The sequence below is a fragment of the Taudactylus pleione genome, unplaced genomic scaffold, assembly GCF_031769625.1.
Source record: "Taudactylus pleione unplaced genomic scaffold, aTauple2 ptg000959l, whole genome shotgun sequence".
Classification (NCBI taxonomy): domain Eukaryota; kingdom Metazoa; phylum Chordata; class Amphibia; order Anura; family Myobatrachidae; genus Taudactylus; species Taudactylus pleione.
The window spans coordinates 5145922-5173576 of record NW_028285360.1 but is presented as its reverse complement, the minus strand read 5'-3'; the positions used below and the strand labels follow the sequence as shown (position 1 = coordinate 5173576).

At 43.3% G+C, this 27655-nt stretch overlaps 1 protein-coding gene across 1 annotated transcript in view; it reads left to right on the top strand.

The window, feature by feature from the left end:
• THEMIS2 (thymocyte selection associated family member 2) overlaps positions 1 to 27655 on the top strand; it is a 44858-nt gene that overhangs the window by 6547 nt on the left and 10656 nt on the right. The window contains exons 2-6 of the mRNA XM_088459967.1: positions 2223 to 2363; positions 4796 to 5200; positions 8104 to 9170; positions 11414 to 11555; positions 16096 to 16177. Coding sequence (XP_088316093.1) covers positions 2223 to 2363; positions 4796 to 5200; positions 8104 to 9170; positions 11414 to 11555; positions 16096 to 16163 — 1823 coding nt within the window. The 3' untranslated portion in view covers positions 16164 to 16177. The remainder of the gene's footprint in view (positions 1 to 2222; positions 2364 to 4795; positions 5201 to 8103; positions 9171 to 11413; positions 11556 to 16095; positions 16178 to 27655) is intronic.

The following is a 27655-nucleotide window of genomic DNA, read 5'->3' as shown; positions in this document are numbered from 1 at the left end:
TATATGTGGTGAAATACGTGTCATGTCAGCGAGAGTTGCCACTTATTCAGCTACAGAATTGGTAGTAGTAAGTAGCACTGAAACTGATCACTTCAATCATTCTGACCTCTGGTTGCCAATAAAGTACTGATGTGTGTGGTACAAGCTTACTCAGACACAAAGGCTGATGTAGTCGCTTTACACTGGTGTGGTTTGGCATAGATGCTACACAGTCTTGTGTTGTAATCCTCCTTTACAAATTCTCATACTTTGTGTAAGTATTTTATACATGCATTTTATATAACACAATTATGATGATGTCCTGATAGGGATCTGAATTGATGTTCACCTTGAATGTTGTGTGGTTAACAACATTATCTGTGCGTCCCCCCCAGACAACGTGAAACTGAACAAGGTGGAAATGGAACGTGGAGGACCTTCACATTCTGTCTCCACCTGGATCGTGAATGCAGCTTTACACTGTCTGCGAAGAACGGCATTCACGTTGAGTTTCATAGTTGGAGAACAGATATTTAAACTAATTAATGATGTTGCCCATATGATCCGTATTCATTCTCTGTGACTACCACGTATCACCACCATTATAGAAATTTCACACATACAGTGCATATCCATCTTAGGTTGACCCATGATACTTCAACAGACTGGCCTGGATGTACTGAGCATCACATCCGCAGTGCAGTATATCCCGCCATTTATTGGATACATACCGGCGTTAATTGCTTCGGTATGCACCTAGAAATGCGATTAAAATCAGGTAATACCCAGAAGTCCCTCTGCACAAGCGCAGAACAGCACTCACCGCCACAGTGGACACTGGGAGAGATCTAATTGGATCCCTCTTAGAAGAATTGCATAATTCCATAGGCTTCTATGGTGTTACCCACTGGGTCCAAGCTCTGGCATGTATTGAATTCCAGAGCTTGCTACATATGTGAAACAGCATTTTTGCCCATAGTACATCCCGCCCACTGTATGAATATGATTATCTTCTTATACTGGCATTATATGTCACACATTTATTTGTTTCATATACACCTTATACACACTTGAAGATGATGTTATACAATATTTTTAATAATTGTGTGCATTAAACAAAGTTTGTTTACCTTGAACCATCAAAATGCAAAGGTGTCACTATCTCAGTAACGCCTACAAAATTCCGTATTATAGAATATGCCATATTTTGGAATATTTGGATATGGGAGACTCAACCTCTATATGAATGTGTGTATGTTATATATAATATATACATGTTTGTGGGCCAAATAAAATGATTTAGAACCATTGTGATGGGCAAATCGTGGTTGCCAATCGTAAAATACGTGGACAAAAAGTGCAACCCTGTCCACCACAAAATAAATGACCCTAAAGGTGCCCACACACATACCGACTTTTCATCCAATTTGGCCGATTTCGACGAATCGTAATGACAGATCATGTAAAAAATGGCCAAATTGTGAGTTTCTATTCTTGATCACGATGCCGATGCGCGTCCCCGCTCGTCGTACATCGCATCTTCAGATCTGCCGTGCTGTAGGGCAGATTAGCCAATATGGGAATATGGGATACAATGCACTGGCTGCAAGATAGATCTTAAGTCAGATTGGACATTTTTAACTCCAAATCATGACCACGACTGCCTGGGGAGAGTTCAGGAGAAATCGTGTACATCGGCTGATTGGGAGCAAGTCACTATGTGTGTGGGCACCATTAGAATGACAGGTACAGCAAAATTTACTTAATTTAATAATTTTGCTGACTTTTTTAATAAGAAACTTTTGGTCTAGGGGTGCAATGAAAAAAATGCTGATACTCAGTTGTTCCCAAACTGTGCGCCGTGGCACCCTGGGGTGCCTCAGGACACTTGCAGGGGTGCCTCAGGTTGGTGGTCCAGCACCAAATCAAATTATTTATGGTCAATGTAATGTAAATATGTGGACAAACAGAAGCTGAAACCTGTCACCCACCACATAACCGAACCTAAGGATGACAGGTAATGCACAATTTACTTCACTTTACTATTTTACTACATTTTTTTATGAATTTCTCAATAACAAACGTTTGGCTTAGGGATGCCGTGAAAACAATGATGTTACTCTAGGGCTCCGTGATTTAAAAAAGTTTGGTAACCTCTGCTCTAGGGCCACAAAAAAAAGTTTGGTAACCACTGCCATGCAAGGTAAATTGTCTACAATATTGTTACTGTTTTGGTTTTACAGGTTCAGTATACGATATCCAGGGCTCTGAATGTTGTTTGTCAACTGGGGATTTGCTGAAAGTTTTTGCCAAAGAGTTGCAGTATGTGTCTCTTGTGAATCTGCAAACAGGAGAGTGCCAGACCCTGCCCAATGACTTCCAAGGTATACTTATTTTAGTATATACATGTATATATATTATATAGTTTTGAAAAGTGTGGGGCTAATTGCATTCTATAGCAAAATAATGGTACTTATTTCATAACCTGGCGGTTGCAGGCACGGGTGCTGATCCAGCATGATCCATCCATGTTTTTAAAGTGGCATTAATTCAAAAGGCAAAGCCAGGTTAATTCTGCCTTTTAAACTATTGTCACTTTAGAAATATGAGCTAACTCCCTGGAATTGCACCTGTATCTGCATCTGCATCTGCAACCTACGGGCTATGAAATGAGGGCCTTTTGTCTTAATTGTATTTAAAACTTTATAATGCTATAAAAAAAACAAAAAAACCCCATTTCAAATAAAGTGGATATGCAAAAAAGTCAAAAGGAAAAGTTTAAAAGGGGAAAAATTAGTAATCATAGGCCGTGATTCAATTCGGGAGGGAGCTCCCGAAGCTATTCGTACCAGAGCGCTGTTAGTCTGAGAATGCCGGTTCTCGTGACTTAACCTGGGTGTTTACTCGCGGGAACCGTCATTCTCCGGCTAAGCCGTCAAACAGCCACACGGCTGGCACTTTAGTCGGATTTCTCCTCTCACCCTCAGGAGGGTGTGAGGAGAAATCCTTTAGTTGGACCAAATAGGGCTGTCACGACCCAGGTTTCGCGGCGTGGAGGTTTGCGCTCCTTACCGGTGAGGGCGCTGTGGCGTGGTCCTTCTGGTAAGGGAGCTGGCGTATGGAGATTGGCATTGCGTGTACGCAGAGGTCTGCCAGTGTTGGGCCGTCCAGACAGGGGTAAGACTAGTGGCGTCTCCGTATCACGGCTGTCTGGGAGCCACCATATTGTCTTTGGCCATGTGACATAGCAGGCCAATTGTCTGTGGGTCACCTGCTCTCTCTGGCCTATCACGTTCTGTTGCTGGGTACTTAAGGGTGTTTGGAGCACCCTGTAGTTGCCAGTGCAACGTGTTTCACAGCATCAGCTGTGAGAGAGAGCTCCTGCGCGCCTGACCCTGAGACCTGTGCTCCGATGCTTGCCCTAGCTCCTTGTCTGCCTTCGGCTCCCTACAGCCTGCACTCATTCCTGTACAGCCAACATCACAGCATTTCCGGATATCCCTCTCAAGCCATTACTCTGCACACCCGGATTTCCATTTCACCTTTACAGTCTATCTGGATTCACTTTATTCATCTCTGTCACCGTGCTGGACATTTATTTATTCCCACTCACTACAGGTTCCTCCTGCTACAGTTATAAGTTTGTTATTACTGGACTTCAGTCATCTTATTGTTCATTTCTACCAACATCCACTTTAAACAACTTAAACCTGTTCAGGTGTTTACTCCTGTTTCCATCCTGGGTCCACAACAAACACATGGGTCTGTTTACTAAGCAGTGTTAGGAGACAGAGTAAAAAGTGATAAGAAAGTGATAAGGTGCCAGCCAATCAGCTTCCAACTGTCATCTCACAGGCTGTGTTTGAAAAATGACAGTTGGGAGCTGATTGGCTGGCACCTTATCTCTTTCTTATCACTTTTCACTCTGTTTCCTAACGCTGCTTAGTAAATAGACCCCATAGACTCTAAAGGTGGGTACACACCTGACAGATATATTTGCAGATGATGGTCGTTCATACACACTGAACGGCCATCATCTGCGGGTCCTGGCGACCAGGGGGCGTGTCCCAGAGGGCGGGGGGGCGTCCCGCCCCCCTTCTCGTGGCTGCCGCTCTGTGTGTACGGACGGTCTGCCGATAGCCCGTACACACCTGCTGATGGACAGCTATGTCTGCAGGCATATCTGTCCTTCGGCTGTGCAGCACAGCCAATGCGATATGTCGGTGAACGCAGACGTTCACGGACATATCGCGGGTACACACTGCCCGACGGGTAGCAGATACATTGGCCGATCAATTGATCGGCCAATGTATCTGTCAGTGTGTACCCAGCTTTACAAGGGCGCTGAACTTACCAAGATCTACTTTAGATGTGCAGTATTACTAGAGGTAAATTTACTAAAGTGAGAGTTTTTAGAAGTGAGTTTTAGAAGAGATGTTGCCCATAGCAACCAATCAGATTCTACTTAACATTTAACTAGCACCATCTAGAAGATAATAGCTAGAATCTGATTGATTGCTATGGGCAACATCTCTTCTAAAACTCACTTCTAAAAACGCTCACTTTACTAAATTTACCCCTAGTATTATGGTGTTAAGTCCTTGCTGATTGTACACCATAATAACAATAGTGCAGATAAAGATTATGACACATGGATAAATGTTCATTAAATGTATTTGGCGGGGTTGTTTTTTTTTTTTTTTTTAAAGAAATTATCCTAATGTACTACAACATGTAATTAAATGAATTTTCGATATTTTTGAGCTTATGAAATTATATGTTGAATATGTAATCAAAATAAGTATTTGTATTCCAGGTGTATTTCAAATCAGAGTGCATAATTGTATATACAACACTCTTGGGAAGTTACACAAGCAGTTATCCTGTGATGATGTCATGTTTCCATACTGGTTTACATCCAAGTCTGACTTTATGGTGGAAGGTCATGTCTTCAGGCAGCTACTTCCTATTCGATTAGTGTCAGTTGACAGACATACCTGTTGTGCTGAATGTCAAGTCTGTCATGGTCCTGAGTCATACAGCATCACCATCCCTTTATCAACGGAGGGACAATTCTATGAATGTGAAACTGACGAATCATATACATTGGAACAAATCTTACAGTCCCCAGTATTATTGAAACGTAACTTCAAATGCAGAAGTATCGGTACCGGAATGTACAATCTCCGGCCAGTGTATGAAATCCAAACTATTATGCAGAGTGAGTTTATAAATTTAAGTGCAATACCTGCTAAAATATAACTCTTTTCATATTGAATTTCCATTTAATTATCTGTATTTCTTCCATAAAATTCACAGAAGAAACTTTAGGTCATGGGGGAAAAATGAGTAAAATTACTTGGAAGTTTTTTTTTACGTTTAAAGTCATCGAAATTAATTTGCAACCTATTTGCCTAAAGCATAACAAAAAACGCACCTCCAGCACGTGCTCATTGTGGATTCTGGAAAAACAAAAACTTAGCAACTTTTTTCCGGTTGGAAATGTGCATGGTGGAAAGTCCATCTGACTACAACTTTAGTAAAAGGGGAAAAAACTTCCCTGCGTGTCTCTTTACAGTGTTCTTAATGCTTCCTGTTAAGAGACAAAGTTTGGGTTAACACCGACAAAATTTATTTGGAATATAGAGCGCTAGTATCTGAATGATTTAGGGTTTGATATCTGTGTTCCAGTTAATTACAGGGCTATTTTTCTGGAAAAATAGGTTCAGGAAATGTGGGTGGAGCTATAGAAAAATAATTATTTATATATATATATATATATATATATATATATATATATGTATATTACAGTCAGGTCCATAAATATTGGGACATTGACAGAATTTTCATATTTTGGCCTCTATTCACCACCACAATGGCTTTGAAATGAAACAAACAAGATGTGCTTTAACTGCAGACTTTCAGATTTAATTTGAGGGTAATTACATCCAAATCAGGTGAACGGTGTAGGAATTACAACGGTTTCTATATGTGCCTCCCACTTTTTAAGGGGCCAAAAGTATTGGGACAAACTAAACAATCCTAAATCTAACTTTCACTTTTTAATACTTTGTTGCAAATCCTTTGCAGGCAATTACAGCCTGAAGTCTGGAACGCATAGACATCACCAGACGCTGGGTTTCATCCCTGGTGATGCTCTGCCAAGCCTCTACTGCAAATGTCTTCAGTTCCTACTTGTTCTTGGGGCATTTTCCCTTCAGTTTTGTCTTCATCAAGTGAAATGCATGCTCAATCGGATTCAGGTCAGGGGATTGACTTGGCCATTGCATAACATAACATAACTTTTTAGCCTTAAAAAACTCTTTGGTTGCTTTTGCAGTAAGCTTCGGGTCATTGTCCATCTGCACTGTGAAGCGCCGTCCAATGAGTTCTGAAGCATTTGACTGAATATGAGCATATAATATTGCCCGAAACACTTCAGAATTAATTCTGCTGCTTTTGTCAGCAGTCACATCATCAATAAATACAAGGGAACCAGTTCCATTGGTATCCATACATGCCCACGCCATGACACTACCACCGCCATGCTTCACTTATGAGGTGGTATGTTTTGGATCATGAGCAGTTCCTTTCCTTCTCCATACTCTTCTCTTCCCATCACTCTGGTACAAGTTGATCTTTGTCTCATCTGTCCATAGGATGTTGTTCCAGAACTGTAATGGCTTGTTTAGATGTTGTTTGGCAAACTCTAATCTGGTCTTCCTGTTTTTGAGGCTCACGAATGGCTTACATCTTGTGGTGAACTCTCTATATTCACTCTTGTGAAGTCTTCTCTTGATTGTTGACTTTGACACATATATACCTACCTCCTGGAGAGTGTTCTTGATTTGGCCAACTGTTGTAAAGGGGTTTTTCTTCACCAGGGAAATAACTCTTCTGTCATCCACCACAGTTGTTTTCCATGGTCTTCCGGGTCTTTTGGTGTTGTTGAGCTCTACGGTGTGTTCTTTCTTTTTCAGAATGTTCCAAACAGTTGATTTGGCCACACCTAATGTTTTTGCTATCTCTCTGATGGGTTTGTTTTGATTTTTCAGCCTAATGATGGCTTGCTTCACTGATAGTGACAGCTTTTTGGATCTCATATTGAGAGTCGACAGCAACTGATTCCAAATGCAAATGTCACACCTAGAATCAACTCCAGACCTTTTACCTGCTTAATTGATAATGAAATAACGAGGGAATAGCCCACACTTGTCCATGAAATAGCTTTTGAGTTGATAGTCCCATTACTTTTGGCCCCTTAAAAAGTGGGAGGCACATATAGAAACCGTTGTAATTCCTACACCGTTCACCCGATTTGGATGTAATTACCCTCAAATTAAATCTGAAAGTCTGCAGTTAAAGTACATCTTGTTTGTTTCATTTCAAAGCCATTGTGGTGGTGAATAGAGGCCAAAATATGAAAATTCTGTCAATGTCCTAATATTTATGCACCTGACTGTATATTCAGGAACTGAGGGCCTGATTCAGAGCCGGATAATCTTTCAGAGCGCTCGCTCTGAATCAGTGCCCGCCTATTGTATTTTTAGAGCTGCCTCCTGGCCACTCGCATAGCTGTGGGTGACTACCCACAGCTAGTGCGAGTGGCCAGGATGATGGTCGAGATGGTCAAGACCATCATGACCATCAGACTTGCGACGAGACCCTTGTGGTAGGGTCTCGTTGCCGCAAGTCCCAGTGGACTTCTTGCTCTTACAAAGCAAGAAGTCCACCCACTGACATCACTTGTGATGTCAGTGGGGCCGGCCCTAGACGGTAGGCGTTCCCATGGGAACGCATCCGTCTGGGCAGCCACGCACCCGGCACGCCCACCAAAGGGGGCGTGCTGTCACTCAACATCGACAGCACGCCCCCCTTGTAGCGAGACCCGGAGCGACGGCTTGCCCGTCGCTATCCGGGTCTCGCACATGCGCACGACGGAGCCGCCTCCATCGTGCACATGCGCACTGGGCCAACATCGACCCGCTTGCGAGCGCTCAGCACTCGCGAGCGGGTCTGAATCAGGCCCTGAGTTCCTTCTGATAATTAGCACTGCATTATATATATATATATATATATATATATATATATAATATGTATAAGCTTTGTTTTCCCTTATTGCAGTGAGAAAAGACTGTGTGAAGATGCCATCAAGCCTAGAAGTAGATGTGATAGACATCAGTGACCAGTGTGGAGACATCACCTTTATCCAGCCTTTGTTCTTGACAGAAGTTTGTGAGCTTGAGGACAGGTTTCCAGTTGTAGCAGAAATTCTGGATAGAGGAGAATGCAGCCATTTGTTGTCAAATGACAATTACTCTTCTCTGCATAAAGGACAAAAGATCATCATTTACAAAAAGATTCTTTGTAAAAAAATGCTAGCTTCAGGCATGAAAGGTAAGACATCCAGGTTCTTTTACATCCACAATTTGTACCAAGGAAAATTTCGTCAAAGACCAAGAGAGTTTTCATCAGTTTATGAGATTTGGACCAAAATGACAGATGGAAGCAAATTAACTGTGGTGGTGACCCAGGATTGTGAGAGTGTTGATGATAATTTCCCTTCCCTATGTATTGGAGATCATTTACATATTTTGCATCATACCAGATCTGTCCGATCAACCCAAATGGGAACAGAAGAAGTAGATGTGTTAGTGTGTAGTAAAGAATCTGCGGATGATGATGAGGATGATGAACCTGAAGAAATCATGCTACCTTTCCATATGGAAGGACGTTTTGTAGAAGACGTTAAAGATAACAAAAAGTACAGTATTTCCAATATAATCCAGAAGCTTAAACTTCCTTGCGAAGTGAAAGTTGTAACAAAAGACACAGCTTTGCCTTCTGATCCTTTGGCTTCTTTTGGTTCTCTCAGGCTGGAAGAGATTATTGAAGAACCTGTGTTGTTGGTCTGTCTATATGACGATGTCTCAAAGTGCTTTGAGCTGCCTATTAAATACTTTAATATAACAGTGGTTTTATTGGAAGAGCCTGTGACATCAGTTGAAGGATTTATTACTTCCATTAAGGTGGAAGAGCTTAAGGAATTGTTTTATTATAGTCTGATGAAAAGCCTGCCAAGCAATCAAATTCCACCTCCTAGGCCACCTAAAAGACAAGTACAAACTAAAGAAGAAAGACCACACACTGAATCTGCGAGGTCAAAAAATATAGATCCTCTTAGTTTGAAGGTGTGTGAACATATGTCTTTTTGTTATGATTAGTATAATTTCCCCATCTCCCTTTCCTGTTGGGTCATTTCATGTCAAATCAACACACTGATTTTATCTCACCAGCTCAGATTTTGTTCAAATTTGGTATATGGAGAGTACAGTATACATGTAGTCTAAGAAAAATACAACATTTTATTTAAATGGTGGGGCAAAATTTTAACAAAAAGTGTGTTGATTTGACACGGAACGGCCTTGTTATAACTTTTTGTATCCAACCTGGTCTAAGATGCATTTTTAATGTGCATACAAAAGTCAGAGCCCTTTATCTAGTATTCTATGACCCTTTCATGCATGTTTCCCACGGTTTGCAATAGGTGAGAATAACATATCTGTAGTCAATCAGATTGCTAGGAGTGATTATGTCAGCAAATGGCTATACTGATGTTATGGAAGGCAATGGCCTATCCACTAGTGGGGACAAGTTTGTCTGTGCCAGTGGTAGTGTTATGAAATGGGGAAGTGAATAGTGGCAGACAGGATCTGGTCGGAATCTCAACAGCCAGCATGTCGACACGGACAGAAGGTCGACAAGAAAAATGTTGACATGAACAAATGCCAATATTAACATGTCAACACCAGCATGTTGACAGTAAATTTTTGTGTTATTTTTTGGGTTAGGTTTAGGGGTTATGGGTTAGGCTAAAATATGCAAAAAACTTTATGTCGTCATGCTGGTGTCGATATGGTAAATATCTAACTCATAAACATGTTCACATTTTAACGTGTGAATGTCGACATATTGCTTGTTAACCTAATGTACATGTCGGCATTCTGAACCTGTCAACATTATGACTGTCAGGCATTAAGTCTGATACTGAACATTAGAAAGTGGATGTAGCAGGGCATCACTAGCAGCTCATATTAGTAATTCAAGGCTTCTGTCATATTGGTGTGGGAAGATTGTTGGGTCAAATATGCCACTATCTGAAACAAATTTCAAGAGCCAAATGTAATAGGGTGAGAGATTAGAAAATGTGAGAGTTTAGCAGTAAACTCTGACACTGTATAAACTCAGCCAATGTAATAGAGTCCAAGAACAGGTAAACTCACATGTTGTTAGACTAAAACAGTGTTGGCTAACCTTGACACTCCAGCTGTTATGGAACTACATAACCCAGCATGCACTGCTACAGTTTTGCTATTAGGGCATGCTAAAACTGTGGCAGGGCATGCTGGGATATATAGTTCCACAACAGCTGGAGTGTCAAGGTTAGCCAACACTGGACTAAAAAAACTCTCACAATTTAAAAGCTCATCCAGATGTTTTCCCATTTTGAAGATAAAACATGACCAATGTGGCAGCTTACCACTAAACTCTCACATGTCCTAAACTCTCACCCTATTACATTTGGCCCCATAAATCTAACTTGTTCATAATAAGTTGGCAAATGGGAATAATGGGCCTGACTCAGAGATGTGCACTAATGCAATCGCAGCCGTGATTCCATACGCAGTTGCTATGCAAAAATATGCTAATGCTGTAGCCACCTGGCAATGTATTGAGACACCCACCACATTGCTTTGCATATCCAAGCAAGTGAATAAAAACACGCAGCAGTGATCGCAGATCCTTCGATAATTGACCATCTGAATAACCCTATAGTGGCGCAGAATGGCAGAGGTAACTAAGACACTGGCGCCATATTATCTGCATATGGGATCGCAGGTATAGGCAGATACACACCCCGAAAATCGTCGCCACATGCCTGCATTTTTGCCAATAATCCCCGTAATTGCCCCCAAATGATCCCTGAATTTCAATCACTTTGCAAAGAAATTTTTACTGTGAGCGTCATCGCTATGGTAGCTTGGCGTGTACCCAGTGTGACTGTGATGAATGTGCAGTCGACCGATGATCACTCAACAGCGTAAATATCGGCATTACGTCCACATTTGAATCAAGCTTACTGTTCCTTTATACCAGATAAATAGAGAGGCCAAAGAAGAGTTTTATTTTATGTATTAGTAGGCACACTGTGCACTATAACAGAAAAATCTTAATTTATTACTGACAATCACATTTCTAAAATGATGCATCTACAGTATATTTAATCATATACTGTACATACCACTTATCTAGTCAAAGTGGGACCCTTATGGAGGTCTTTCAATACAATTGTCTCTGTTATGTCACATTAATTTCTACTATTAATGACTGAGACTAATTTGTATTCTGCTCTGTTTTCTCTCTCCCATTGCAGGAACCAGACAACATAATTGCTGGGCCTGTCATACCCCCCAGACGCACTTCAGATGGAAGTAACTCAATTGGTGAGACATATAAATTGCAGAAGAGTAATGTGTACACTCCAGCACCAAAACAGAGCTCAGTTAAACATGAAGGTTAGTTTATGTTCCCTGACTAGAACTATCTAAGGGGGAAAGGTATCAAACCTTCTAAAGAACGGAGAAGTGGACAGGTGGAGAAGTTTCCCAAATCAACCAATCAGCTGCTACATATAATTTATCAAGTACATTTTATAAAATAATAGGTAGAAGCTGATTGGTTACTATAGGCAACTTCTCAGGTGGAAAATCTCCACTTGTGAACTTCACCACTCTATCAAACGTTTCATACATCTCCCCCTAGATGTGGAGAAACCAATGCCTGGCTATGCAATTACAGTATATTTCTGTTTTCAATGCCCCAATCATATATATCTAAAGTAAAATAAAATTATTGAAAACCTTTTGGTTTTGACAAACACTTTTCATTCAAGTTTATCTGCAGCATTATGTCTGATGTAAAATAAAATACTACACTATGAGGCATATTCACATATTCAATTGGGTGTGAGGTTTAGCGAGGTAAAAAACCTTGTGGCCCTCGCGCCCAATATTGGATTACTGCGGGTATCAAATTTTAAAGTGATTGCAAGGTTTTCAGAGCTGAAAACCCTGCGGCATGTAAAAAAATACTCACCTGTCTGGGGGTCTCTGGTGGTCACCTTTATCTTGTCACTGGGGAGGGGGCTGCAGGGAGGCTCCGGGGCTACTGGGAGGTGTCAGGGCTTCTGGGGGATGTAGGTCTCCCAGCTCCGGCTACAGGGGGGGTACACTCACACGGGTGGAGGGGTCTCTCACACACACACTCACTCATACACACTTACAAAACACTCACGCACACTCACATACTCACTCGGCTGCAGAAGACCCGGCTCCCGACACTGGATGCAGAAGACACTGCTTCAAAAGGTGAGTAATTAAGGACTAATTAAGCTCATTGGAAACTTCCAATTACTTCATTAGTCCTCGGGAGGGGGTGCCACCAGGATCCCAGAGCAAGTCCCGCTGATTTGTCCTAAAATTAACGGTTTTAGGAAAAACCATACTTGCTCTGGAAATGCAAGAAAAAAGATGTTGTGATTTCTATAGAAATCACCGGGTCCCATTTTCAGTCACCTAATTTAATAGCAAAAACCCAGCCGCAAATGGATTCCCCCCATGGCAGCCTTCTGTTTTTGTTCCCACAATATGCACAAATACATTACAATGTTGCGTTCTATTGTGTTGGACAAAAAGAGGAAATCTACAAATAGTAGTTATCTGCTGAGTCCAAACAGAAATGGTATGATGTGATTAACTAATATGGTCCATTCCCACTCATTCTAATTTGACATTTATTTTAAACAGTGTAATCTATATATTTCTAATGTTTACAAGGGTGTGTTCAATGTTGGCAACCAGTGCATTGCTTAACACTTGCAGCACAACCTGTTCAGATCAGAGAGAACTTATTAGGGTCAGTGAGACCTGTGACTATTTTGCCTCTTGTTTAAGTGCTGTGAGCACACTGCAGGCAGACACTTCACTCTCAAAACCCCCTAATGCTCCCATCTGTCCTATACCCACAACAGGTACAGGGTTAGTGGATATGAACAGAAGTCCACTTTTACTGTGCATGTGCAATAAAAGTGCGTATCTATAAATCTCTATGCAAACTTATATATGTTTCTGCATTGCACTTATCTATGCTTAGAGAGGCTGAACGAGGGGAGGAAAGGTGGGGGTTAGTGTAGTAGTCCAAGTACGGTAAGGGTGTGAGGGTGTGTTGTGCACCTTGCCTTCTATGTAGTGGTGGATGGAGACACAGATAAACAAGAGGTCCCTCACACCTGGTACAAGATCATCAGTAGCACGGAACATGCAAATGTATTGTAAAGAATGTGGGTCCCACCCTAGGAAGAAACAGCTCTGTGCTGAATGCACTAGGGCTCATCACACCCCTGGTGCAGTGGGTGTGGTGTAATAATAAAGGAAGAGTAAAGCTACATATGCAATATACAATTATTGGGCCGATTTGCCAATAATCGGGTAATCAGTCTAATTTATTGTATAGTGTGTAGGCATGAGCGTTTCACAGATAAAATGGTTAATAATTTCCACAAACGCATACCTTTGATTATCCGATCGGTCGGCCAAGACAGGACATCTTCGCCTTATTCTCCCGATATCAAGCAGTGTGTGCATTCTCGATAACCCGCCCATATTTTCTAAGTTTATGCCATCCTCCTTGTGGGCGGACATATGAAAAATCAGTGTGGTGGAAAATGTGTAGCACAGATATTGGGACATTGGATTTGAAAAAAAATTGGCCCGTTTGTCGGCCCAGTCAAAAAAAAATCGGACAGTGGGCCTGATTCAGACCCGGTCGCAAGCACTGAGCGCTCGCAACCGGGTCGATGGTGGCCAACAGTGCATGCGCATGACGGAGCCGGCTCTGTCGTGCGCATGCCCGAGACCCGGCTAGCGACGGGCACTCCGTTGCTCCGGGTCTCGCACCAAAGGGGGCGAGCTGTCGATGTTGAGTGACAGCTCGCCCCGTTTGGTGGGCGGGCCAGGGGGGTGGCTGCCCAAACGGAGGCATTCCCATGAGAACGCCTGCCATTTGGGGGCGGCCCCACTGACATCACAAGTGATGTCAGTGGAGAGCTTCCGGCTCTGTTAGAGCCGAAAGCTCTCTGGGGCTTGCGATGAACGAGACCCTACCACAAGGGTCTCGTCGCAAGCCTGATGGTCGCTCGCTATAGCTGTGGGTAGTCACCCACAGGTATGCGAGCGGCCAAGAGGCCACTCAAAAAAAAAAAAAAGCCCGGCCCTGATTCAGAGCGAGCGCTCTGTCAGAGCGAGCGGCTCTGAATCAGGCCCAGTGTGTACCTAGCTTTAGATCAGGAGTGGGGAACCTTTTTTCTGCTGAGTGCCATTTTCGATATATATAACGTTATTCACAGGCCCGGAGCAGGCCACGCCCCTCCGCGTGACAGCACACAGGGGCAGGGCCACAATCGCTGGTGATTACAGCAATGACCGGAGCATCCTGAGGATGCTCCGGGGAGCTGTAAAGGCAGCGGTGTGACCGTCTGAAGCGTCCTGAGGACTAAGCACTGCTGCATAGATTCTAGTTCCAGGTTGCCATTCTAGGCACCCTGCTAGCCTCAGAGGACCAGACCAAATGATTTGTCTGTGGGCGGGACGTTCCCCATCCCTGATTTAGATCAAGAACTGTAAGTACTAGGCTGGATATTTATATGGTGGTGGAGGGAGTGTCCACAAACCTATAGGGAATCAGACTCATGCTGAACAGGCTAGTGCTGGTTGTCACTCTTGCAGGGGGACCCCACGCTGTGGCTTTCCCCTACTACAATGCCACCAGCCCTGGCTAGCGTAGCCCAAGTGCTTGCATCAGAATTTTTTGGGGGACCCTACTATTTTATTACAAAGGCTTTGCTAATACTAGCCTAGGCTAGGAGCGCTAATACTGGCATTAGTGTGGGGACAGGGGACACGTTTGGTTAATTTTTGTTCTTTGATTTATGATTATCATGAAATAAAGCAACTATAGACGGCAGTTATCATCGCCATCTGACTGATGGTAGGCCTGGTACAATTAACAAATTTAAAATGATACACACTTATATATATAATTAATTTATTATGGGCCTGATTCAGAGTAGTAAGCAAATGCGATGGTTTGCGTACTAATCCGATTGTGAGAGACTTGCGCATGTGCAGGATCTGTACTGCGCACGTGCAGGTTTCTCTCTGCGAGATTGCTCGCAGTTCCCCCAAGCCACAGCCTGTTGGGGATGGGGACGGCCTCCGTTCCCAGAAACAGGTACGTGTTGCCCCCGTTTTCTGGTTGTGCCGAGCTCAGGGTCTGCGTCTTCCGATGGAGACTTCCTGGCCTCAGCACCATAGCTGCGAGGAGCAATCTGAGTAACCTCACGGTTAGAACGCGGCACTCAGATCTATTCACCCAAGACGACCCCTGCTGTATTTGCATACGCATTGTACGGTATTGCACAGCTACTTCCCTGCGGCTGTGTAGTACCGTACAACTCTGATTCAGGACTAATGTATCTTAATATCTGCATGCCATGAATATTGCATCATTTTCAGACAATTTATGCCTCTGTTTTTGGTGGAAATTCCATCCAGCTCTAAATAAAGTACTAGGGGGTCTATTTACTAAGCCTTGGATGGAGATAAAGTGGACAGAGATAAAGTACCAGCCAACCAGCTCCTAACTGTCATTTTTCGAACAAAGCCTGTGACATGACAGTTAGGAGCTGATTGTCTGGTACTTTATCTCCAATCACTTTATCTCCATCCAAGGCTTAGTAAATAGACCCCAAAGGCATTGGTCATGCTTTGGTAGCAATGCAGTGTGATAGTTCATTGCAAAGGGCACACAGCATGCATGCATCTAAATAAAAGGATTATTGATCCCTATAAATAAAATTTGTATATACTGTAATTTTCTTTCAAACAGATAGCAGACTGTTATTGCTATATCTTGCCTGTGGCTTTGCTATACCCCTGTCTTTGACTATGATAGTAAATTATCTTTTGGAGATTAACTGTAAGTATATCTTCTACGCAGATGACAGTGATCATGAGTATGAACATATAGAAGAAAAAATGAAACATCATTTAAAGATAATGAATTAACTGAACAAGTGAAGGTACAGTATCTTTTTATAAGGGTTAACGAGATGTTTGAAAAATGTTTGATAAATGTAAGGCTTGTGCTTAGAATCCACCCAGCGCTGTCATGCTTCGTGCATTTGTTGTAATAATATGGTTTTATCTAAATATATATGTTGTATGTACCAATGTCCATGTACAGTATATAGCCTATTAAGAGATCAGTGTGCCAGGTTAGTAGCAGGAACCACAAGGACAGTCTCTATTAATATCACAAATAGACCAAAACAGATCATTCTTAGAACGTAGAAATGCAGAATACTTGAGCAGGAAATCAGATGTAGAGAAGCATAAGCAGAATATTATATGCAGATCATCATGTCTAGGACCTTCTACGCAAGAACATCATGTGCAGAACGGCTTATGCAAAACCATCATGTTCAGTAAGGAATAAATGAATGTTCCGAATGACAGTGCAGGAATACACTCCTGAATGGGTACACATGGAAATAGTAAAAAATCATGGTCTGGAATCAGGAATATAACAGAGAGCAGAATAATCCCATAAACACGGGTCCAGAGCCCCTCAGTATAACCGGCAAAAGGCCCCAACAACAGGTAAGTCTAGCACAAGTTCTTACCACTGTAGATGTATTGATTGGAACTGAGGTGAGTGCAGATGGTGGTCAAGATGTAGGTCTGACTGGATGCAGAGTAGCTGAATACCGGAGTGCGGAGCCACATGATGTACCAGCATAAGTCAGCAAACACAATGCCTGAATCAGGTTAGTACGTAAACCCAATGGTTTACGTTCTAACCCGATGGTGGATGAACTGTGCACATGCAGGACTTGTTCTGCGCATGCCAAGAATGAGTCCTGCGATCACACTCACAGTGCACGACAGCAGCAGCCTGACTGACAGACTGTGGCCGTTTGGGGGGTGGGGAGAGTGTTGCACTGGCCTGCGTTTTAGTAAATAAGGGTATGTTGCCCCCATTTTCTGGGAGTGCCAAGGCCAGGCTCTGCGTCAAAAGACACAGATTTCCTGACTCCAGAAGGTAAGATTGCCATTCTAAGTAGCCTTTGTCTTTCTGGTTGCAATGGTGATCCAATGCTGCACCTTCAGATGCAGCAGTCAGATCTACGATGTAGTCAGGAGGAGTCTATTCAGTACTTCCTCATCTTTGCGGCCCCCTGCTGGTGGTGCTGGTTACGCTACTTACGTATCTTCACTCGTCAGTGAAGATGCGTAAGTAGCGTAAAGATGAGGAAATACCATTCAGCCCCTTGCAGGCTCGCTTCGCTCGCCACACTGTGGTCACGGTAGCTCGCTTCACCCGCCACATGGATATATTCCCCCTCCATGCCCACTTGGATGATAGGGAATGACGTTGCACACTGGCTGATCTTTACACTACTCACTGATTAGTGAAGATATGTAAGTAGCGTAACTAGATGAGGAAGTACCATCTATTCCTTCAGTTGCCTCCTGCAGCATTACAATATTCACAAACATTACATTATTTACACACATTACATTATTTACACACATTACAATATTCACACACATTACAATATTTACACACATTACAATATTCACACACATTACATTGTTTACACACATTACATTATTTGCACACATTACAATATTCACACACATTACAATATTCACAATCATTACATTATTTACACACATTACAATATTCACAAATAATACATTATTCACACATATTACAACATTCACAATCATTACATTATTTACACACATTACAATATTCACAAACATTACATTATTCACACCCATTACATTATTTACACACATTACAATATTCACACACATTACATTATTTACACACATTACAATATTCACACACATTACATTATTTACACACATTACATTATTTACAAACATTACAATATTCACACACATTACATTATTTACACACATTACATTATTTACACACATTACAATATTCACACACATTACATTATTTACACACATTACATTATTTACACACATTACAATATTCACACACATTACATTATTTACACACATTACATTATTTACACACATTACAATATTCACACACATTACATTATTTACACACAGCAGCTGCATCCAAAGACGAGGCTGTTGTGTTTTCTGTGTCCACATCCGAGTGAGTAGATGTGAAAGACAATTGAACTGCAGACACGGCAACACTGAACGTCTCCAATTCACCCGGGAATGGAATGGTAATTACATGACAGCCAGACATGTGACAGGAACACAGATGGTCTGCCGGACACTAGACCGGAATCCCGGCAAACCCTGCCAAGAATCATAACCAGGAATCATAGTCAGCTGTAGCGAGGAAATAGAACCAGGAATAGTAGTCAGATGTATCATTTAGAACCAGGCCACTACTGCTGTAAGCAACCGCTATCAATGGGAATGGTGAAATGTTAGGACAGGTCTTAAATACAGGGAACAGCTAATCCAGAAACTTGTAGGTAAACACACCTGCACAGCAGCTCAATTAATTAATTAAAAGCAAGATGTCACATGCAGGGTAATACCATAGGCATAGACTGGCATACTAACACCTGCAAAGCAGCTTACGGTAATTGAAAGCATACACACAGTGAATCAGTGTCAGACACTGAGGGGGTCATTCAGACCCGCTCGTGAGCGCAGGACGCTCGCAAGCGGGTCGATGTTACCCCACTGCGCATGCGCACGACGGAGGGAGCTCCGTCGTGCGCATGCGCGAGACCCGGCTAGCGACAGGGTAGCCGTCGCTCCGGGTCTCACACCAAAGGGGGCGTGCTGTTGATGTTGATTGACAACACGCCTCCTTTGGTGGGCGTGCCGGGGGCGTGGCTGCCAGACGGAGGCGTTCCCATGGAAACGGCTACCGTCTGAAGCCGGCCCCACTGACATCAGTAGTGATGTCAGTGGGAGTGATTTTGGCTCTGATAGAGCCAAAATCACTCCAGGGCTTGCGGCAGCGAGACCCTACTGCAGGGTCTCCGTCGCAAGCCCGCTGGTCGCAATGGTCTTGACCATCGCGACCATCATCATGGACGCTCGCATAAGCTGTGGGTGGTCACCCACAGCTATGCGAGCGTCCAAGAGGCCGCTCCATTTTCATGTAGGAGGGCCCTGATTCAGAGCGAGCACTCTGGTGAGAGCGTCCGGCTCTGAATCAGGCCCTGACTACATAGACAGAATCCTAATACAGTGCTCTCCATTTCACAATCATGTATCCACTGAATAAGCAATATAATAGACTGGCACAAATTATCAAGAAAGCAAACTAAAGTTACTATTACAAAATACAGTATTGGGGTTATAATGAAAATGAAAGAATAATTTGGGTAGATCCCCACTTTTAATAATAATTCATATACTGTAGAGACAAGTTTAATTTTTGTATGTGATTTACATAAATTAAACAAAAGTAAATCATAACTAAAATGTTGCACAAATCAAATTTTTAAGAAAACAACCAAACACCCCCTTATAACACCCTTATCTCTTCCTGCTTTGTAATAGATGTACTTTATTTGCTTGTTCTATTATGTCCTCTTTCTTGTGTTTTGGGTGAGTCAGGAAAAGATCTCCCAGTTCCTCCAGTGGTATTTCATCACCTATTACCTACTGAAAGCTCAAAGGTAAACTTGGTCTAGGCTTTGCAAACCTAGGGGGAATTCAATTAGCTGCAGGATTGACCCCACAGCTAACTGATCTTGCCACGCTGGGAATAGCTATTCAGTTAATTAGCCTTTTCCCTGCGCGGTAAATACTGGGTTAACGTGCGCTAACTCATTGATTCCGCATAAAATGTAGAATCAATGGGTTTCCTTTCGCGCTAAACACCACAAGGTTTAACCACATTAAACTTTGCTAATTGAATCCGGGTAATCATCCACCAGATTTATTGAATCTCCCCCCTAATGGTAAATGAACCATCAACTGACTTATCATACTCCTTTATTAACAGCCAGTACCAATGGACAGTGGTTTGTAAATCCTTTTATACCCCTTTTACACCGAGCTAAAAATCCTAGGTTGATGTGCATCAACCTGGGATTTTTGTCGGTGTAAATAGATCCACCCGGGTCCATGGACCCGGGGATCCAACTCAGGTATTTTGCAGAGTTGGCCACGGGTCGTTCCCGTGCCACCCTGCAGTGTAAACGGCGCGATCTGGGTAACGATGACCCGGATCGTGCCGCATGTCGGACGATTGGCTGGCTTCAGTGGCGCTTGGAGATGGCATAATCTTTAAGCGTCCACTTCAAGGCCAGAAGAGCCGGGTCACTGCAGACATGGCTCCGGTGTGAATAGCCCCGACTCGGGAATATCCTGGATCGGCGCTGGGGAATTTCCGGGTCTGATCCGGATTTTAACTCTGTTCCAACCTCCGGGTCAGACCTGGAACTTTGGTATAAAAGCGGTATTACCAAAGTGGTATCAGAGGCACCTATCCAAAGACACTCTGCAACTCCAGCCTAGTGGCCAGGGGCATTAGTGACAAAAATTACTCTTACCTTGTGTACGTCGCAGTGACTTTGAAGATTCCAAAAGAAGTGGTTGGATTGGAATTACCTTAGTGGCTTCCATGATAACGTGTGATTGACCAAATTACTATTGTATTAATTAAGTGTTTTTGAGAACAGTTTATCAAAATAGTCGAAGCTGAAACCCTAAATTAAGAAAAAATATTATTTTCTGTTTTAAACGTGCTTCTTTCAAAATTATTATTAGGTTCTACTATTTAAGATTACCAGCTTTTAAACTTAACAAAACAACCTCAATACAAAAAGTAGAAATAAATGTAATATTATCTACTATGTAATGCAGAGCCTCACTTTTATTAGTAGCAACTCATTACTGCATATATGAGCAATTTCTATTTCATGTGATTTAGATATATGATATGAGTATGGTTTCACTAACTAAAATTGTGAAGACAAGGTCTTAACTTCCTTATTTCAGTTGCTCAAAAGATATTCACAAACAAAAACCACAAACTTACTAAGTGAAGGTAACGGAAGTAAAACAAACAAACAAAAAGAAACTAGGCCACAAAAATAGACATTGCTATAGAGCAGCGGTTACAAACCTGCCAAAAAATGAATATAAATATATGTGTTCAGCCTAAACTAAAATTGTAATAACATAAATGGGGCACTTATAGTTGGTCACCCCTATACACACCCATGATCTGTCTAATTATGTACATAGCTGGAAGTACAATAGGGAGCCTGTAAGTACTTCCTGGAACCTCATTGCAAAGTGAGCTGATAGCATTGTTTTTGTACAGGCGGGTTGGGTATGAAATCCCGTCTGTCGGGATTCTGCAGGTCAGAATACCGACAGCGGCATCCTGACAGCCAGAATCCCGACACCCATAAGGAAGAATGGTAAGTCTCACCCTAACCCCTACCCTAACCCTCTCTCCCCGGTGCCTAACCCTAACCTCCCCCGCTAGTGCCTAAGCCTAACCTCCCCCTCCCTTCCCCGCACCCTAACACTCCCTCCCCGATGCCTAAACCTAAGCTCCCCCCCTAGTGCCTAAACCTAACCCCCCCTCCCCGCACCCTAATCATAACACTCCCTCCCCACTGCCTAACCTTAACCATCCCTCTAGTGCCTAACCCTTACCCCACACCCTAATCTCCTCCTAACACCCCGATACTTACCTTCTGGATGCCGGAGGTCGGATACTGGTGCAGGAATCCCGACCTGTCGGGATTTCGGCACCGGTATTCAGACCATCGGCATCCCAGCGTACAGGCTAAGGGGTCTATTAATTATTACTACATCCTGTAAAGGCAAAGGGGACTATTCATTATTACTTACAATTGTCTGGAGACAATTAGGTTTAGAACTTGCAAGGAGTTCTACCTAATTACCTGAGGAATTCATCATTCCTCCTCTCCATAAGTATCTATTCCGAAAAGCTGTAATTTTTGCGATGACAACTTTTCTGAAAATAGATACTTTTCCCTCCGTCTGCATCTGCATCCTCTACCTCCCGGATCAGCCCGGCTTGAATGTAGAAGTACCTGCGGGACACCCCCCTCCCCCGGCTCCATCCTCTGTACAAAGGTCTGTCATCAGCGGGGGTGGCTACGGCCCCTTCCGCATTCTATGTCCCCCGCACTACACACCTTCTGGCTGTTAAAGGCTGCAGCCACTGGCGCGGACCCCCGATCTCCCGCCCAGCCTTGGTCTGCATCGGCTACAAGGGGACAGGACAGCCAGGGAGAGGAGGCTGAAGACTTTTTTTTTTTTTTTTAACTTTACTATGTTCTCCCCGCCGCAATGCTGCTGCTGCCGGGAAGCATCTACCCTTTGTCTGTTCACTGTGGCACTTGTAAATGCTTCCTCAATTAACTGTTTTTAGTTAAGAACCACCGGTGAACAGAGGGGAGACACTTCCCGGCAGCAGCAGCGTGCAGTAGCGGGGTGAACACACAGTGCAGCCGGAGCCTGAGGAGGGACTAGGGAGCGACGGAGGGAGCCAGAGGAGGACCTGCTCACGCTGAAAGCAGGTAAGTATATCCCGCTGCTACAGCCTTACAGGGGCTGTACGCCATCTGAAGATGGCATACAGTAACACCATCAAATTCTGAAAATAAATAATTTTTGGAATTTGATGAATAGCCTAATCCCATACTAAAGTATGGGGAGTGTGGAAATTAATGCAGACGCACTTAACAAGGATGTTAAGAATGATATCCCCTGCATTAAGTGTGTTAATGAATATCAGAAAACGGTAATTCAGGAAAAATTTTCTTAAAACCGTTAATTTAGCTTTGATGAATAGGCCCCTAATATTGAAGAGTATCAGGCTGGTTCTGCCATTCTTCACTGTGAGATCACAGCACAAATTGGCTATAGGCTTTGTTTACAGAGTGTAGATAGACACCAACTATTTGTTACATGATTGTGGACAGGAAAAATTATTGGGGCAATTAAGACAATAAGATCCCTTGAACCACTTAGTGAGGTTTTCACCTATTGCAAGCAACCTCTCTCCTAGACTTCTATATGCTCACAGAAACTCAGATTCCCCCAGATCTTCAGCTCCAAGTAGCAGGACTTATGGTATTATAAAGTAGGTGAAGTAACAGAACACAGATAGAAGCAGAGAGACGGTAAGGTGCTCACTGGGTGCTGACTCCACAGACTGGATACAGACAGGCAGGATATGGGTGCCGCATGAGGCAAACAATGGGTCTGATTCAGAGCCGGACGCTATTTGCGGACGGTCGTTCAGGAAAAGGGGCTGGCTATTCAAATGAACCGTTCGCTCTTTGCGGTCTGTTGACGCCTCCATGTCTGAACGAGCGAACAAAACTTGCGGTCATTTTTTGGATAACTACGCCCCCTGGCCGCTCGCATCCTACGTCATGTCCGCTATTTATTAGATTAATCAAGTACATCGACCAGCGTATGAACTGCTCGCTATTCTTGTGGTTGGTTTTTCCTACCACAATCTTGCAAGCAGTTCTGACTATAAAATAACCCAGTGACGTGGTCAATAACGCTGCTGTATTAATTATGCACACCCATAAAACGCCCGTTTTGACCTTTAAGCACGCCTGCGTTCGGATCTCCACTCCCCGTTTTCAAGCACCTTCCCCTGTTACCACCCACATACGCCTCCTCCTGTCACTCATATTAGCAGGCATTCGCTATTTAGCGAACAAACGATTTTCGGCCGCACTGACTGGTTCGCGCATGCGTATTAAAATCCGTACGCATGCGCAGTTGGGCAAACATCGCTCGGAACGAACGAGTGGCCGCTTACGAGCGGCTCTGAATCAGGCCCAAAGTCCAGTAAACATTTAAAGGTTAGGTCAGGCAGGTCAGGCAGTAAGCAATGCAAGGTCCAGTAAACAATCTGAGGTCAGGTGAAACAGTGGTAAAGTAAAGTCCAGTAAACAATCCAAGTTCAGAGGTAGGCAGTGGGTAAGGGAAATTCCAATACACTGGCTAAGATCAAGCAGTAGACAGAAATAGAATCTAAAGATAGTCCAGGTCATTCACCAGAAAACTCACAGGAATGCAGGTTCAGCACACATTGGGTCAGACTAAACTACCACCAGCACAAGTGCAAAGGAGAGGAAGCCTTCAAAATCCTCTGGAATTAATAGGAGAGAATCTGGAGGTTCAGCGCATTAAAATAATAAAATATATTATATCCATGCACATTGACTGTTATAATCGACACAGCAAAATAATAAAACACTTAGGACCTGATTCAGACCCGGACGCTAAGATGCGTTCGCTCGTAGCTGCCCGAAGTTCGCATTCTGCGCATGTGTACGCATCGCGGTGCACGTACTAGTGTGAAAGATGGAGAAGCGTTCGCTCATTGCGCATAAACAGCCCAGCAGAGTGAGTGACAAGAGAGGCCATTTGTGGGTGGTGACAGCCACTAGAAACGGGGGAGTGGAGGTGTGAACGTAGGCGTGCCTGAGCGTCCCAACGCCGTTTCAGAGGCGTACATAATTAAAAGGAAGTGTCATTGTACACGTCACCTGCCTGTATTTCACACTGAAGTGATCGCAGTGCTTGCGGTAGGGCATAGTCAACCTCAAGCACTGCGTTTGCTTCCGGTGGTACCCAATGTACCGATGCTTGCATACACTTCCTGGAGATGACGTGCACAAGTGGGCGTCTTAAGACAGGCTGGTGGGCGTGTGTATACACAAAGTGATCGCATCCAAGACATAGTGGGCGTACTTATGCCTTGCCGTGCAACCGCTTGCCGTGCCGTCACTTAGCCGAATTTGCATATGCTGGATGCAAAAGAACGCATCTAGCGAGCGGGTCTGAATGAGCTCCTCAGTGAAAACAAATCATGCAAGTGTAAACATATATAGTAGATATATGGTAAATATATAAAGGATAGTGATTAGACAATTATTATATCAAAATTGTTTTATAAACTTTCTCTTGAGCATCAACAATATAGGATGTTGATAAACTTGGTATAAATACTTAGAGGCAGTAGTGGCCTGTCTGCTAGTCTGAATAATAGGGACTGCGTATGACCTTTATATCTTGGATGTATTTTATACAGTAAAATGAGCTTGGTGATCAAATAGACGCATGTATGAGATCACTGGTTGACCATGCAATTTATGGATCCTTCACAATTTGGTTGCTCAGTCTGATCAAATGATCCGATATGCACAAGTGGCCATCAGGGAGAGTCTCCAAAAAAAGTCAAAGGTGAACATTCTGCAATCTGGCTAAATGACCCAATTGTTTCATGTGTGGTCATCATTCAACTTAGTTCTGCCAGACTGACAAGTGTGGCTCCGGCACTGCCTGGCTGTTTTTCTCTCTACGCCGCTTACTCCATCTCTCTGTTGTATGTGAAATTTGGGTGTGCCCAGTGCTTCCCGAGCTGCTGGGTGGCCCATAGCTTCGCTCTGTACTGATTTCAACATCCATTCTTCATGATTTTCATTGGTGCTGCCATCTGTGGTTTCCATCAATGAAAGGAGGAAATTGAGGAAGGAGAATGATCAATGGTTTGAACCATCAATGGATATCCCTGTTGTTGCTCCCAAGGAGGCGGTGGGCTAATCAGTGAAAAGGGCAGGTTAAAGTGGACAACTGGGTGGAGGGGTGGGGGGTTTAAGCACCCTGCCCCTGTGGGAAAAAGTAGCAGAATCTCTGCCATTGATGGCAAAGAACCACTGGACCTCCACCATAGTTGGCAAAACCAAAGATCATTGGTGGCAAACCATCGATGCTTGCTAACTATTGACAGTTGATGGCCATCCCTAATTGGGTGTCACAACCAGGGTTTCTCGGCATGGTGGTTGACGGGTAATACCTGTGAGGTCGCTGTGGCGAGGGGCATCTGGCGGTGGCACTGGTGTTTGGCGAGGGGCATTGGCTGTGTATGGTTCTTTGCGGGCACATAGTCACTCTGGGCTGGTGAGGCCTGGCGGTGCTTCCGTTCCATCCAGCATGGGCGCCATCATCTTGCCTCCGGCCATGTGATTCAGTTGTCCAATCCTGGTGGGTCACGTGCTCTCTCCGGCCACTCACGGTGCGGCACTTGGTATTTAGAGAGGTCCAGAGCCTCCCTTCATTGCCAGTGCAACGTGTTTCTCAGCGACAGCTGAGAGAGAGAGTTCCTGTGCTCATTACCTGCCTCCTTGGCAACACTACCTAGCCTGTTTACCTTGCTGCTTCAACCGCTGGACTTCCATGCACCCTCCATTTGCCTTCCTCCTGCCTGAGTACCTGAGTCTGCTGTTACCCTGCACCTTGCCTCCACTTACACTCTGCTGGATCACATCCCCTCTGCCTGCATATCATTTCAGCTCACCATACCTGCATACTGGACTGTTTCCTGCCTGTTACTATCTGGACATTCTCCCATTTACTTCACTACAGTTCCCACTTCAGTGCTTTGCCTGGACTTTTACTTTTGCCATATTCATGTCTACTAAACCATTCATTAAAAGTTCCACATTTTCATTTAAATCTGCTTCTGTGTCTTCTCCTATCACCACCCGGGTCCACAACAAAACCAGAACCTCACATTGGGTAGAGCCAATATCAGGGCTGCTCAATTATTTGTTTTCTGAACTTAAGTGCTTTGCATGGAGATTGTAGATTTACTTTCAGCAGGAACAATATTGTCTCATTAGTGCCAATAACCAGGTGCTCCTATCTAGGGGGTAAACAGTGTCCCCCTACTCAGCACACATCGCCGCAAATAGGTTTTTTTTTCTCTGTTTTTTTTACTAAGGGGGCATGGCCACGCCTCCCACGATTAGACCACGCCCATGATAATACGGCTCTCTACGGCCCTGCCAACAACTATATATATTTTTTTGTTTTCAGTATTAAAATGTACTTGTTAAAAGTGGGACTGGTCAATTTACTGTCAATTTAAATATTTGAGAATTATGTATCTCTATTTACATATAAAGTTCTGTAAGCTTGTGAGAAGGATCTTCCTACCTCTATATCTGTCTTTTATTACCCAGTTTGTTCTATTACTGTTGTTTCCAATTGTAAAGTGCAGCGAAATATGCTGCGCTATATAAGAAACTGTTAATTATAAAGTTAATATAGAAGTAAATGAGCGCATATGGCAAAAGTGCTTATTTCATGTGATTCTGATACATTATATGAATCATAACAAAATATAAAAATTGAAAAACAACTTCCTTATTCCAGTTAAGTGCAATGTTCTCTGCAAAAACCACAGAATTGCATAGTTAACAGTTGGGAAGTACCGACAGCCAGGCTACAGAAATAAAATGTGATAATTTACAGTTTCACAAAATGAATACAAATCTGAGTGATCACCTTAACTGCAAGAAGTCAGTGCTGAATTGCCTGATTCTGAGTCGCACGCAATGCCGATGTTAGTGCACATGCTCAGTGTTTTGCAACTGTACATGCATCTAAGCAATTAAAAAACAGTTCCACGGCACATGTATCCCGATGTGATGCGGTTGAGACGCACAGTCTAAAGC